Source organism: Oncorhynchus nerka, linkage group LG22, assembly GCF_034236695.1.
Source record: "Oncorhynchus nerka isolate Pitt River linkage group LG22, Oner_Uvic_2.0, whole genome shotgun sequence".
In the NCBI taxonomy this organism is placed as follows: domain Eukaryota; kingdom Metazoa; phylum Chordata; class Actinopteri; order Salmoniformes; family Salmonidae; genus Oncorhynchus; species Oncorhynchus nerka.
The window spans coordinates 59,309,465-59,326,140 of record NC_088417.1 but is presented as its reverse complement, the minus strand read 5'-3'; the positions used below and the strand labels follow the sequence as shown (position 1 = coordinate 59,326,140).

At 43.6% G+C, this 16,676-nt stretch overlaps 1 protein-coding gene across 1 annotated transcript in view; it reads left to right on the top strand.

Annotated features, from left to right (window-relative positions):
• Positions 1-16,676, top strand: part of LOC115105413 (uncharacterized) — a 97,293-nt gene that overhangs the window by 62,822 nt on the left and 17,795 nt on the right. The window contains exons 5-8 of the mRNA XM_065006812.1: positions 10,280-10,451; positions 12,213-12,398; positions 12,804-12,939; positions 15,270-15,367. Coding sequence (XP_064862884.1) covers positions 10,280-10,451; positions 12,213-12,398; positions 12,804-12,939; positions 15,270-15,367 — 592 coding nt within the window. The remainder of the gene's footprint in view (positions 1-10,279; positions 10,452-12,212; positions 12,399-12,803; positions 12,940-15,269; positions 15,368-16,676) is intronic.

Genomic DNA, 16,676 nt, shown 5'->3' with positions numbered 1-16,676 from the left:
TCAAATTGTATTGGTCACATACAGATGGTTAGCAGATGTTATTGTGAAATGCTTATGCTTCTAGATCTGACAGTGCAGCAGTATCTAACAGGTAATATCTAAGAATTCCACAACAAAACCTAATATCTAACAATTTCCACAGCAAAACCTAATAGCTAACAAATTCCACAGAAAATTCTAATACACACAATCTAGTAAAGGAATGGGATGAGAATATATAAGTATAAAATATATGGGTGAGCAGTGACAGAGTGGCTAAGATGCAATAATTATTAAAGAATAGATAGTGAAGTATACAGTATACATTACAGTATATACATATGAGATGAGAAATGCGTGATGTGTAAACATTCTTAAAGTGGCATTATTAAAGTGACTAGTGATCCATTTATTAAAGTGGCCAAAGATATCAAGTCTGTAGGTAGGCAGCCACCTCTCTGTGCTAGTGGTGGCTATTTAACAATCTGATGGCCTTGAGATCTGATGCACCTGTACTGACCTCGCCTTCTGGATGGAAGCGGGGTGAACAGGCAGTGGCTCGGGTGGTTATTGTCCTTGATGATCTTTTTTGCCTTCCTGTGACATCGGGTGTTGTAGGTTACCTGGAGGGAAGAGCCTTGCGGTTGTAGGCGGTGCAGTTGCCGTACCAGGCGGTGATACAGCCCGACAGGATGCTCTCAATTGTGCACCTGTAAAAGTTAGTGAGGGTTTTCGGTGACAAACCACATTCTTTCAGCCTTCTGAGGTTTTTCAGCCTTCACCACACTGTCTGTGTGCGTGGACCATTTCAGTGATGGTTACACCAAGGAACTTAAAACGTTCCACCTTCTCCACTGCTGTCCCGTCGATGTGGATAGGGGGGTGCTCCCTTTGCTGTTTCCTGAAGTCCACGATCATCTCTTTTGTTTTGCTGACATTAAGTGAGAGGTTATTTTCCTGATACCACACTCCCAGGGCCCTCACCTCCTCCCTGTAGGCTGTCTCGTTGTTTGTAATCAAGCCTACCACTGTTGTGTCGTCTGCAAACTTGATGGTTGAGTTGGAGGCGTGCATGGCCATGCAGTCGTGGGTGAACAGGGAGTACAGGAGGGGGCTGAGAACGCACCCTTGTGAGGCACAAGTGTTGAGGATCAGCGGATTGGAGATAGTGTTTCCTACCTTCGCCACCTGGGGGCGGCGCGTCAGGAAGTCCAGGACCCAGTTGCACAGGGCGGGGTCGAGACCCAGGTTCTCAAGCTTAATGATGAATTTGGAGGGTACTATGGTGTTGAATGCAGAGCTGTAGTCAATGAACAACGTTCTTACATAGGTATTCCTCTTGTCCACATGGGATAGGGCAGTGTGCAGTGTGATAGCGATTGTATCGTCTGTGGACCTATTGGGGCGGTAAGCAAATTGAAGTGGGTCTAGGGTGACAGGTAGGGTGGAGGTGATATGATCCTTGACTAGTCTCTCAAAGCACTTCATGATGACAGATATGAGTGCTACGGGGTGATAGTAATTTGTTCAGTTACCTTACCTTTCTTGGGAACAGGAACAATAGTGGCCATCTTGAAGCATGTGGGGACAGCAGACTGGAATAGGGATTGATTGAATATGTTTGTAAACAAACCAGCCAGCTGGTCTGCGCATGCTCTGAGGACGCGACTATGGATGCCGTCTGGGCTGGCAGCCTTGCGAGGGTTAACATGTGTAAAAAGTTTTACTCACATCGGCCACGAAGGAGAGTCCACAGTCTTTGGTACCGGACCACGTCAGTGGCACTGTATTGTCCTCAAAGCGTGCAAAGAAGTTGTTTAATTTGTCTGGAAGCAAGATGTCGATGTCCTTTGACAGGGCTGGGTTTCTTTTTGTAATTCGCGATTGTCTGTAGACCCTGCCACATACGTCTCTCGTGTTTGATCCTTTGAATTGCGACTCCACTTTGTCTCTATACTGACACTTTGCTTGTTTGATTGCCTTACAGAGGGAATAACTACACTGTTTGTATTCGGCCATGTTTCCAGTCACCTTGCCATGATTAAATACGGTGGTACGTGCTTTCAGTTTTGCTCGAATGCTGCCATCAATCCATGGTTTCTGGTTAGGGAAGTTTTTAATGGTCACAGTGGGTACAACATGCTCACTGAGTCAGCATATATGTCAATGTTATTATCTGAGGCTACCATGAACATATCCGATTGGTCAGACCAGCGTTGGATAGACCTACGCCCGGGCGCTTCCTTTTTTAGTTTCTGCCTATAGGAGAGGAGCAACAAGATGGAGTCATGGTCAGATTTTCTAAAAGGAGGGCAGGGGAAGGCCTTGTAGGAGGGTCTCGCTTGTGTACAGCAATCAATATTCTGATAGAATTTAGGTAGCCTTGTTCTCAAATTATCTTTGTTAAAATACCCAGCTACAATAACTGCAGCCTCAAGATATATGGTTTCCAGTTTGCATAAAGTCCAGTGAAGTTCCTTGATGGCTGTCTTGGTGTCCGCTTTGCAGGGGGATATACACGGCTGTGACCGAGGAGAGTTCTCTTGGGAGATAATATGGTTGGCATTTGATTGTGAGGAATTCTAGGTCAGGTGAACAAAAGGACTTGAGTTCCTGTATGTTGTTACAATTACACCATGAGTCGTTAATCATGAAACATACACCCCTGCTCTTCTTATTACCGGAGAGATGTTTATTCCTGTCGGCGCGATGCACTGAAAATCCCTTTGGTTGTATGGACTCCGACAGCATGTCCCCAGCTAGCCATGTTTCCGTGAAACAGAGCATGTTACAATCCTGGATATCTCTTTGGAATGCAACTCTTGCCCTGATTTCATCGGCTTTGTTAACTAGGGACTGGACATTAGCGAGTAATATACTCAGAAGCAGTGGGTGGTGTGCGCGCACCCGAAGCCTCACTAGAAGACCGCTCTGGCACCTTCTCCTCCAGCTGTGTTTTGGGTCGGCCTCTGGAATCAGTTCAAATGCCCTGGGAGGCGCAGACAAATGATCCGCTTTGGGACAAAGCGTAGTGCTGGTTGTGCTGGTAAGTTCACGTCTTTCTGTAATCGAATAGGTCTTCTCGGTTGTATGTAATAACACTTAAGGTTTTCTGGGCTAACAATGTAAGAAATAATACATAAAAAACAAAATACTGCACAGTTTCCTAAGGACTAGAAGCGAAGCTGCCATCTCTATCAGCACCAATCATGTGACACCATTCATTCCTATGTGAAGACTCAATAGGACATTGAAGCCAAATGAAGTTGGTTAAGATGGCGTCTCATGGAGACATAACATGTGTAGTAGGTGCTACTCCAGGAAGTGGCGTTACAGGCCAGCTCAGTGCTGCCCCTCTCATTGAGTATCTAAAGTTGAAGGCCGACTGGGATATGCAGGCTGCCATTAGCAACTCAATTATTCTTATAACTTCCTCTGTGTGATCTTAAAATAATCAGTTATAGAACATGCATTGGTGTATTATAAGCAATTATTGTTAACATGATTGTCTTTGAAATTATTCTTTTTTTACACAAAGGTTAACCGCGAAGATCGACATTTTTCCATTCACTATGGAAAATTAGGAGATCCTGTTTTCTAGTAACAATGCCGGCCTTGAACTTTCAGTCGTTCTCCCCTGGGATGGAAAAGGGAAGAAAGAGGTCAAAAGAGAGAATAGGAGAGACCGAGAAATAAATAGGGGGAAGAAATACAGAAGGGAGGTGGGAGGACAAGACAGTAAGAAGGAAGTAAAAGAGCAGAAGGAGGAGGCAGAGAGATGGGCTGCCGTTAAACTCACTGTGTGTGAGTGTGCATGCTTGCGTGTGTGTGTGCACGTGTATGTGTGCCCCCTGCACAGGGTGTGCTTCAGACATGTAGCCTGGGGGAGAGGGCCTTGTCGAGAGCAGACACAGCGTGGTTCCTGCCACAAACTGGGTCCTAATAAAGCACCCGGGCATATGGCAGGACTGATTAGAATGGCAAACACGGTGAACACACAGATAGAGCCACCCCCTCCTCTAACCTTCTTCACCCCCTGGGTGGGTTGCCAAAAGCTCCCCAACAAAAACAGTGGCAGAGAACAAAATTGGAATATCAAAACATGGTTGCTCTTGAGGGGCGGCACCTTTTGTCCAATTACGGAAACACTTTAATTTTACATTTGTGTTTTTTTTTCACAGGTCCTACAGGTATTTATGCTTACAGATTTACTTCCATTGTATATGGAGAGAGGACTGAAAAATGACCTTAGGCATAAATAAGTCCCCACAATTATAAGTACAGATCGATAAGCCAAAGTATAGAAACTCAGAAGGCACACACCCTTGCTAATGACAGCAAGGCCACAAACACGCAATTAGTATCACAGCATGGTTGCGTTCGATACGGCACCCTATTTCCTATGTGCACCACTTTGGACCACTATATAGTGAATAGGGTGCCAATATAGTAAATTGAGTGCCATTTCAGATGCACCCCCATGCCTTTGATTCACGTATGATACTGCAGATAAAGGGTAGGTTTTTCATAACCATTCCCCAACCTCAATGTTTAAGTGAACACGTATCGTGCAAGTGTGATTCATGGAGGACCATTTCGGTGGGGTGTTTTTGTCGTGGCTCGGTTGGTGCAGGAGAGACTTTGTGCTGACTGACTCCACGCTCACTCCCTCCGTCCTTTAAATGGCTCTTTTATGGCCCGGGTAACGATCCCCCCGTCGGCCGTCTCCATTCCGTCGCACTGCAGATAGAGACTGGCTGTTTTTTTGGTGTTCTCGATGTGGGGCTAAATGGTGTCCCTATTAGGACATCCTTAGTATCAGAAAGACTTATACAGCATTCACCGAAGTCCGATCCACTCACTGATCTACCACTGTCGGTTCCCTAAGCATGAAACTGTGTAGCCTCCATTCAAGCTATGAGTATAAGAAATGAAATGCTCCCAATTTGCACAGCTTGGGTTAAGGCATACAGAAGTACCAATATAGTGACCATTAAATCAAGGGAAACAAAATGTGACACATTATTCAATAGAACTGAGAAAATATTTTCATGTTTATTACTTGGTAGGCCTACATTTATTTCCACCGACCTGAGCAGCTGATTGAACGTAGAACCATGTAAAAAGTCCAAAACCAGGGAAAATATCCTAAACGAGGCAAAAGGTCCATGACTGTTATGTGCCTGGAGCCTTACCATTTAATAAATCCATCTAAAATAAGGATTAAATTGTGTAATTACTGCTATTGTTTATTTGCCTGACAACTCACCCTGAATGTAATTCCGCTGCTCTATCAATCGCTACATACATTCAGTCTGAAACTGCCATCCTCGAAGTTGTTTGTGTGACTTCAAAATGAGGGGTGTCGTACAAAACAAATGAATCAGCGATTGGATCATCTCTAACAAATCTAACCAATCAGAGTATCAAAGTTGACATGTAGGCCAGCTCTGGCCCAACCCATCAGATTCTGGGACCAATCAGAATGGTCGCAATATGTTCGCATTCTATTGATTGTCGGCAAGGGATGCAAATCCAGACCCATTGTGGAGAAGAACCGTTTTTCTCTTACTGTGGTGTTGTAGGTGTGGGCCAGGCGGCCAATAAAACCTATTGTGTACCCATAATGCTCCGGGGTTATGAGAATAAGCCCCACGGCATCATATCTCCATTACATCAGTTGTGTGTGTGTGTGTGTGTGTGTGTGTGTGTGTGTGTGTGTGTGTGTGTGTGTGTGCGTGTGCGTGTGGGCCTGTCTGTGTGTTTACAGAAAGCACTACTGAGGAAGGGGGAACAAACATTTCTATTGGAATCAATAACATGATAAATTCCTATATTTATCTGGGTTTTCATTTTAGATTAGTTCAATACTTGGACCTATTTTTACTCTCATAAGACAATGACTGTCTATAACACTTAGATATCTTAGCCCTAGTTCACCGCTCCATCGCCTCACCAAACTAAAAAAATACTCTTTGGAAGAGTGTGGATAGAGTCCTTTCTGAAACCATGCAGTGGTAGTTCACCCCGTCAGACCTTTGACAATAGTTTGCTCTTTGGGCGTGGAATGGGTTAAGCACACCTCTGTTTCATACAGCGCGCCAGAGCAGTGCTTCCAGTGTCGGGAGAAATGGTCATGCATATTGATATATGTTAATTGCATGCAAATAAAGGTTGCTTCTCTACAACACCCACAACGGAAGCACAATCATGGCCTCGGATTGGGAGAAACTCTTTTCACTCCGTGGGCGGTGGTATACATTACAGTGGCCGTGGTTTTCAAAGCTCAAGGACTGTCCGATGCACATGCACTTTCAACTGGAAACCCTCCGCCTGGGACCTCATTCATAACTTAAACTATGGTGGGTTAATACTTATAGTTTACAAATGCACTTTCATATTAGTGCATACTTTTGCTTAATTTCCTCTTCATCTATTGGTTAATATTCTCCACTCCCCTTTAATTTCTGGTCATTCATTTCACCTGTCACTGCTGTGCTCCCTGAAGAAGGCCTGTGAGCCGCAACGTGTTGGTGTATTATTATATATTTTTTTACTATTCAATAGCCACTAAAATAAAGGCTTTTGAACTTTTCCAGAAGAGTGCCTTGGTTTTTTGAAGTACAACTTACTTTGGTCGCTATAAATTATACCCCATTCTCCGAATTCATGTTTTTATTTAACTAGGCAAGTCAGAACAAATTATTATTTACAATGACAGCCTACCCCGGCCAAACCTGGACTATGCTGGGCCAATTGTGCGCCACCCTATGGGACTCCCAATCCCAATCGGATGTGATACAGCCTGGATTCAAACCAAGGACTGAAATGACACCTCTGGCATTGAGATGCAGTGACTTAGACCGCTGCACCACTCGGAATCACCTCTCTATCTATCTTCATTTGATGCCAAAACAGCGGTCCCTATTTGCTAGCCAATAAACAATGTCAATCTAATAAATTTACCTGAATGAAATATAGAAAACTGATTGCACGTGTGTGTGGCCATAAAAGACAGAAGGTAACAATGTAGGTGAGATTTAATCAAATTTCACTGCGATTGGTTAGTCAACATGCAATAATACCTGTCAATCGCTGAGATGAATTATTTGCATTGCTGGCTTCATTAAAAACTGCTAATCGAATGGATTTTTTTTGGTCTTATTTCTTTCTTGGGGTTCTATACATGAGACCAACTTTACCATATTATCCTGGAGGCATACTTACACAACCAGTCTCGTTACTTTGCGTGAGTGATATCTCTCAACTTCAAACAATGCGATTTTTTTTTGTTTAGCTTCTTTCTATTCTGTGACTGCATGAAATAGCAAACATAAATGTGAATTCAGCGATTTACATTTGTTTACTTCATCTTTGGGGCTCCCTGATCAAACTGCAACATCCATTACTGTAGTTAAGTTTAGCCAAACTGTACTTTATGGCTTAGCAGTGTGTTAAAAAGATCCGAACATGAGCGAATTATTGGCTTGTTCTCGATACTGTGTGGATTCCACTGAAATCTACGCCCACCGTTATGTATAGCACCGCCCACCAACCAGAATGGCGTGAAAAGAGTATTCCCCCTTCGATTCACATGTAGACGCATTAGACCAGACCCAGGATCTGTTTCTGTGGTGGCAGAAATGCTAAAAGGCTTATATTCATGGTTAGTATAGTTTTTGGTGCTCTTTGAACCAGCAATTGACGGTAAAAACATGACTTCTCAACACAGAGGTTGAAGCATTCATAACGGATGGGCACTACATCAACATATGAATTACTTTGCAATCTCGGGAGAAAATAGAAGGTTTACACTGCACAGTAATATCGCCATCGCTAACATACCTCATGGTTTATTTTAGGGATGAGAAGACGCTTTGTGATTCCTTAGTTAAAGGGATTTTTGAAATCTGAAGATACCGTTAACCGCGACACCATAAACCGATCATATTCAGTTTCAAACATTAACGCCTGCGCTGCACAGGTATGCGATTGGTCTTTACCTTTTTAGTGCAATAAACTTTGTCGTTTCTTTAGCACAGAAGAGGTCGCCGTTATGCCTGAATTCGACCCAAAACCAACTGTAGTGTTGAGATCGGTTGTATGAAACCAATCAGTATGTCATGAAAAGCTCTCAACCGTGCCAGCCCGCTCTTCATTTCTATTCAGTTCCACTCACCATAAGTTCGTCGTCTGAACTGTGCGTTAGATCACTAGCAAGTTAAATAATTGAACACCTGCCATAGCATAAGACCTGATAAACAAGCCACGATGAACATATTACCCCTTTGCAGCCAGCACCTCTCCCTTGCCCCCCCCCTCCACTCCTATCCTCTATCTTCTCTTTCCTTCATCCCCTTCCTCTGTGTGCGGTTTCAGAGGGAGGAAGTAGTTGGCACTTATAGCGAACCCCTCTCTCTCTCTCTCTCTCTCTCTCTCGCACGCCCCGTGAATGAGGCCGGGGGGACTGCAGCTCAGCGCTCTGCGCATGGCCGCCTGTTTAGTATTCGTCTCACGTCTGGCCGAGGGAGCCGCATTAAATTGGGATCAGGCAGATTAGAGTCTAATATAGTGGGCTATTAAAGGCTGCGAGCCATGGGTTAGAGCCAGAGCAGGGGCCCACTCTCCCAGCATCCTAGAGTAGCCCCGTGTGCTGCATGCCCACTTCCCCCCTACCTACCTACTCTCTCACGCCACATATACACACACACACACACGTGCACGTTCGCAGATGGATGGATGTATGCATGCTTACACGTAGGCACAGACCAACGCACACACACGCACACCACTTTAGTGCAGAGACGGATGCAGGGAGGTCATGTTTTTTGGGGGAGATTTTAATTAATTGTCATGTTGTTTCATGTTATGAGGTGCCTCTGCTATTTTGGGTTTTACAACATGAAATACGCAAAGCTATAAAGGTTATTGGTACTATAGTGTGCTTGATGAAGTGCTTCTTAGTGTTTGAATAGTTTTGCACATTCAAAGGCTTTTTCCTGGCATTTGAATGATTATTAAGGAGGGATTAAGATGTTTTTATCTTCTATTCTATTTGCTATTGTTCTCTGTTTTAGTCTTGTCCAGTTAATTCTACGCAAGTATCCATAAACTTTGTCCAACTCTGAATTCTGACAAAACATTGATACTCATTGATATACTGTATATTCTCTCCTTAACATTGAACAGGCATTATTGCCTGAGTTGCAGAAGTTGGAGCCACTATATTAAACAGAGGGAGATTTGCAGATGGATCATTGAACCATATTACTGAGTGGTCTGACCTTTGTGACATTGGCCATAAAAGACAGATGGTAACAATGTAGGTGACATTCACTGTTATCGCATTGGACCATATCATCACTACTTAACGTCATCTTCATATTGATTCATACCAGAACTAAATGTCCTAGGGAATATGAGAAAACGATCCCAAACTAGGGTTGTGAAATTCCAAGAACTCTCCCAAAAGCCCCAGGTTTTCAGAATTCATGGTTTGAAGATTTACAGAATCAGAAGGGAATAAGCAAGATTTTTGGGGGGACTTTTGCAACACTAATCCAAACTATTGATAACACAGTGATATTTTGTTTTGCTTGTCAGGAGGTGAAAAGGGAGTTTGCGTGCACTTCAATCAGACCAAATTTCAGCGTTTTAATTGCATCTGATTGAAGTGTGTGGAGGCTTCGTTTTCACTCAATCATATGCATTTCCCACTTGGCACAGAAATCAATTCAACATTTATTCCACGTTGGTTCCACGTCATTTCATTGACAACGTTTATTCAACCAGTGTGTGCCCAGCGGATTACTCCTGCACCTTTACTGAGCTTGGCGACTGGGTGTGCAGTAGATCATCTCAGTGTCGTACTGTTTGCTTTGTCTGTTGCATTTGTCAGTGGAGTTAACAATCAAGTTAACTTGCTTATGCACTTCCTGGGTGCAAGACATAGAACATTGTTGCAGTACAACAATACTGTATCACGGACACAATGCACAACAAAACTTCAAACTTCAATCTTCCCATTTAATGGTCATTTCGGAGTTGAGCCTTTACTGTGAATGTGGTTTCAGAGAACTCAGGAAGGAGCATTGTCGACCTCAGACTGTAAACATGATACACATACCACAAATACCGATACAGCGAGAGCAGTATCCATAACAAACAACATTTCCTCTTCTCAAACAGAGTTAAAAAAAAAAAAATCTTTGCACCTGGAACTACTTCTTATATGGCAATCAAGATACAGCTAGAGCAGTTATAAAGTCTAACTACTTCCTGTATTCTCCTATCCTTCCAGACATCCCCTATTCCCACTGCTGGCCCTGCTGTTTGAGAAGTGTGAGCAGGCCACCCAGGGCTCTGAGTGCATCACCTCTGCCAGCTTCGATGTGGACATCGAGAACTTTGTGCATCAGCAGGAGCAGGACCACAAGCCATTCTTCAGCGAGGACCCCGACCTGGACAACCTGGTTAGTACCCTGCCTGGGGGGCATCTCAATAGTCTAACGTGGGTTTGAAGTATCTCAATAGTCTAGCATGACTTCTTCATTGAGGAGGCACCTCATTAGTCTTAACGGCGTCCTCAGGTTGAAGAAGTATCTCAACAGTCTAACATAGCTTACTAATGTTGAGGATGACTTGCTTCCTCTACTGGTGGAGGCAGTCATTACATATCCCTTTCACATACGCTTTATTTCCCACTCATAACAAGTTGTCTTATTTCCTACATGTACATGGCTCTCTCTTCTAGACTATCAATTAGCTCTCTCTCTCTCTCTCTCTCTCTCTCTCTCTCTCTCTCTCTCTCTCTCTCTCTCTCTCACATGCAGACACATCTACCCTTTCCCTTCCATCTCCTTTGTCTCTCTAAATATTTATTTATATTCACCCGTTCTCTCTCTTTTCCCCTTTCCCACTCTCCTCACTCTCATGATCTTTCCCTCCCACCCTTCCGTGACAGCTAGCAGTAATTAGAAATTAGGAGAAATAGGGAAGGTGGCTGGGGAGAGAGAGAGATGGAAGGTCGGCTCTCATCATTATGGGGGTACTCGGCCGACAAGTGGTGCGGCAGTCAATTAACCCCGCATCTGTGTGCTTTACGAGGTGCCGGCCGCGGACTGGCCCTGGCACACACTAACTCTTCCACAGGACAGTAATGCTGAAGCTGACTGGCCGAGATGGCACTTGGCTCCCGATTAAACAAGCGGCAGTAATTGGCAGATTTATCTCCTCCTTGGCCAATCACTTTTCCGCCCCATTCTGGTGCCCTTGAGTGCTGACTTTGAGGGAGTGAGCACTGGGAGGAGAAGCCTGGTTGGAAAAAGGACAAAGTTTGGATCATAGTGAAGGATTTTGAGAGGGCTCATGGATTAGCAGGTGTTATGTCAAGGGCTATCTTAGAACGTTCAGAGACTGACTAGGGCTAGCACATAATTTGTAAGGCACATGAGGGGGCTGTCCAGAAACAATATTATTATTTACCTTTGGTTCAAACTGGAGAAGGCAACCATGGAGCTAGCCAATGTTGTAAGTCGCTCTGGATAAGAGCGTCTGCTAAATGACTAAAATGTAAATGTTAATGTAATGTTGAGCGAGCATAGCATTCAGGCTAGCATGTAGCCTACTTCCCTAGTCATTGAGCCTGCTGGCTTTGCCTCTCTCTTCTCAGATGGTGAAGGCTGTCCAGGTGACCAGGTTCAGTCCTGGGTTCAAATACTATTTCAAATATCTCAAATACTTTCACATACAGTTGAAATAAGTGTTCATATATAGTTTTATTTGAAAAGACAAGAAGTTGAAAATGTTAATGTATTTGGAAATACATTTGGAAAGTATTTGAACAATTCAAATACACTGCCTCAAATACACTCCCATGCATTTATCCAGATATTTGAAAATAGTATTTGAAGTATGTATTTGAAAATTCTCTTAAATACAATTGATCAAATAACCATTCAAATACTAAAATAAAAGTACATGATTTTGGCTGTGTATTTGTAAATACTCAAATACACACCAAAAATATATATTTTTTATCAGATACTCAAATACAAATGCATTTGAACATAAGTCTGCTAAGGTTACACCTTTCTAAAATTGGAGAAATCAACAATAGAGCTCAAGTTGAGCCAATCTAGACTAGCATTCAGGCTAGCATGTAGCGTCCTTCCTTCCCCAATCATTGAGCTTGCATATATTCCTCTTCTCTCTCTCTCTCCCTCCCTCCCGAGATGGTGAAGGCCATCCAGGTGCTGAGGATCCACCTTCTGGAGCTGGAGAAGGTCAATGAGCTCTGCAAGGACTTCTGCAACCGCTACATCACCTGCCTCAAGACCAAGATGCACAGCGACAACCTGCTTCGCAATGACCTGGGCGGGCCCTACTCGCCCTCGCACACCTCGCTCAGCCTGCAGCAGGTAAGGCGGACACTTACACATATGCGCACTGGTGCACGCATGCACATACGTACAAACTCTAAACATAGTGTATCTGGTATGCACTTTGAAAAGGAGCCAACTGCGTTTTTTATGTTTTAGTGTTTTTCTGAAAGACCATTATACTTGTGTCCAAACATCTGAGCTGTATTAATTAGTCTAATACATTGTGTAACGTTTGGATAGAAATACATTTTGAAGAACAGATATGTCTCCTACATGTAGCACTAAGGAATCATCAGCTCTGTTCATGGCATTTTTATCCGCAACATTCAGTACTTTCATGTTTCAAGTTTCAAATTGTATTGAGTCGTATGTACATCCTGAACGGCCCTTCTCAACCCCCTTACTGGTTCCTTCTCTTCCTATGACCTCTGACCTCACCAGGACCTCCTCCAGACATCCTCTCCGTCCATGACATCAGTCTCCAGCTCCGTCAACTCCTCGGGCATCATGATGCCCACCGGGACCCTGCAACAGGGTAACATTGCCATGACTACCATCAACTCCCAGGTGGTGTCAGGTGAGAAGCCTTTCCACCTTCCTCAACCCAGTTCTATGGGTACCTCACCTTCCCTGATATTACATCATACAACAAGTGTCCTTTATACCTCTACATTGTAGTGACATAGGCAGAAACAATTGCAGTGTATGTACAAATTGTACAAAGTGTTCTACCCTGCATGCACAACATTTAAAATGTAAACAACATTAGGGTGAGAGAAGGTTTAGCCACAATGTTTTGCATTAAGTATTTATCTATTATTATTTCAGCAACTGCTTGCTGGTAGGTCACATCATATCCTACGTCAAATGGAGGCTGTTGACATATAATTATGGAAATATATTTTGTGTTAATGAAGGTGTTCTACACTATATATACAGAAGTATGTGGACACCCCTCCAAATTTGCCACACCCGTTGCTGACAAGTTTTTAAAATTGGGCACATAGCCATGCAATCTCCATATACTAACATTGGCAGTAGAATGGCACGTTGTCACGATCGTCGTTGGAATGAGTTGAGGACCAAGGTGCAGCATGGTAAGCGTACATTTGAACTTTATTTAAAAATGACGCCGACAAAACGAAGAACAAAAAAACAACCGTGAAGCTTTGGGCTATGTGCCCTGAACAACTACAAAGTTAACTTCCCACAAAACAGGTGGGGGAAAAGGGTACCTAAGTATGGTTCTCAATCAGAGACAACGATAGACAGCTGTCCCTGATTGAGAACCATACCAGGCCAAGACATAGAAATAAAAAACATAGAAAAAATGACATAGAATGCCCACCCTAGTCACACCCTAGCCTAACCATAATAGAGAATAAAAAGCCTCTCTATGGCCAGGGCGTGACACACATACTGAAGAGCTCAGTGACTTTCAATGTGGCACCGTCATTAGATGACAACTTTCCAACAAGTCAGTTCGTAAAATTTCTCCTCTGCTAGAGCTGCCCCAGTAAGTGCTGTTATTGTGAAGTGGAAACTTCTAGGAGAAACAATGGCTCAGCCGTGAAGTGGTTGGCAACACAAGCTCACAGAACAGGACTGCCAAGTGCTGAAGCACATAAAAATAGTCTGTCCTAGGTTGCAACACTCGCTACTGTGTTCCAAACTGCCTGTGGAATCAAAGTCAGCACAAGAGCTGTTCGTCGGAAGCTTCATGAAAGGGATTTCCAAGGCCTAGCAGCTGCACACAAGCCTAAGATCACTATGCACAATGCCAAGCATCGGCTTGTGTGGTGTAAAGATCGCCCCCATTGGACTCGCATTGGACTCGGAAATGCGTTGGAGCAGTGAAAACGTGTTCTCTGGAGAGATGAATCACGCTTTACCATCTGGCAGTCCAACAAACTAATCGGGGTTTGGCAGATGCCAGGAGAACACTACATTCCTCAATGTAAAGTGCCAACTGTAAAGGTTGGTGGAGGAGGAATAATGGTCTGGGGCTATTTTTCATGGTTCGGACTAGGCCCCTTAGTTCCAGTGAAGGGAAATCTTAACGCTACAGCACATATTGACATTCTAGACAATTCTGTGCTTCCAACTTTGTGGAAACAGTTTGGGATGGATCTTTCCTGTTTCAGCATGACACTGCCCCTGAGCACAAAGCGAGGTACATACAGAAATGGTTTGTCAAGATCGGTGTGGAAGACCTTGATTGGCCTGCACAGAGCCCTGACCTCAACCCCATCAAACACCTTTGGGATGATTTGGAACGCCGACTGCGAGCCAGGCCTAATCACCCTACATCAGTACTCGACCTCACTGATGCTCTTGTGGATGAATGGAAGCAAATCCCCGCAGAAATGTTCCAACATCTAGTGGAAATCCTTCCCAGAAGAGTGGAGGCTGTCATAGCAACAAAGGGGGACCAACTCCATATTAATGCCCATGATTTTGGAACGAGATGTTCAACGAGCAGGTGTCCACATACATTTGGTAATGTAGTGTATATCACTCAAAAGTGTGGCTGGGTTTCTTGTTATTATGTACAGCGAAATGTTACCCCTGCCCTCCAGAAATCCCTTTCAACTCAGAATAATAATCTCATTCCATCTTTCTCTTTGATCGTAAGACATTCAAAGCTCAAATTAATACCCGTGATTAGAGAATCGAAATTAGTGCTAATTAGTAGCAAAATAACAACTCATGAAAGAATACAGCTTTTCTTTTCGTGCTTCATTCGCACCGATGTGCTTTTGCCTTACTTGTTTACATGTTGTTGTTGTTGTTATTGTTTTGGTAGGGTTAGATAATAGAGCTCTCGAGCCGAAATGGTGCAAGGCCGACTGCTTTTCACAGAAGAAGAAGCCACTCGACTCTTATGACCGCAAATTATCCCCTCAGGTGGCACCTTGTATCAGCCGGTTGCCATGGTGACGTCGCAAGGGCAGGTGTTAACCCAGGGACTCTCCCAGGGGACCATCCAGATCCAGAATTCACAGGTGAGGCCGTCAGCTGCTCTTCTAGCATTTACCTGCCTCTTCTGCCATAAGATGTAGAGATGGATCATATGTCTAACAACTCCAAATACTCTCACTGTCATGCATATCATTGTTTGTGCTTGCCATTAGCTGTCATCAAGTGGTGGGCCTCTCTGTTATGAACATGTTACGACAGTGTGAAATCTATATTAGAGTAATAGCTAACATATCATTGGTAAACTTATGACATTTCAGCACACTGTCTTTGCAAGGTATCACTTGTTTATTATGCTAACGTTTCAGCCTTTAGCCTATGTGCTAACATTTCCTCCTTGACAAAATGTTCGTACAATAAACAAGTGACTTGATTATTTTAATTTGAAGTCCAACACACCTGCAATGAAAGCTCTTAATGTCAGAGTTTGTGAGTGCATGTCCCTTTAAACTCCTGCAATCCCCATGCCCTGAAGAACCTCACATAGGTGGTCAATATTTGAGTCAGACTGTCAGACCACACGTATGCTCGCCTAGGGAGTAGACTGTGGGGTGCTCTGCTCTGCAGGCGTATTAGAAAGCCACAGTGTCAGCCAGGCAGGTAATTCTGTGTTTGACAGACAGCGGCGGCCTCAGTGAATACCCAGGACCCAGCCGAGGCGGCACTCTACACGTGGTCTGGGAATAGAGTGCAGCCCCGTAGCTACATCACCGACAAGCTCCCGGTAATGATACCCCGGCTTGGTGCCGCCAATTAATTCAACCCCGCTTTTCCGGAACACAAATTCCCAGGGCCGAGGGGGATAGGGGGAGGGATTTCCACGTGACACCCCAGATGCACCTGTAATAAGGCTTATTTTATGCTGTGTGTGTGTGTGTGTTTCATATATTTACAGTGCCTTCAGAAAGTATTCACACCACTTGACTTTTTCAACATTTTGTTGTGTTACAGCCAGAATTGAAAATGAATTACATATTCTTTTAATTGTCAAATGACACACAATACCCCATAATGTCAAAGTGGAATTATGTTTTTATACATTTTTACAAATGAATTAAAAATGAATAGCTGAAATGTCATGAGTCAATAAGTATTCAACCCCTTTATTATGGCAAGCCTAAATAAGTTCAGGAGTAAAAATGTGCTTAACAAGTCACATAAAATGCATGGACTATATGTGTGCAATAATAGTGGTTAACATGACTATCATCTCTGTACCCCACATATACAGTTATCTGTAATGTCCCTCAGTTGAGCAGTGAATTTCAAACACAGATTCAATCATCAAGACCAGTGACATTCTCCAATGCCTCACAAAGAATGGTACCTATTGGT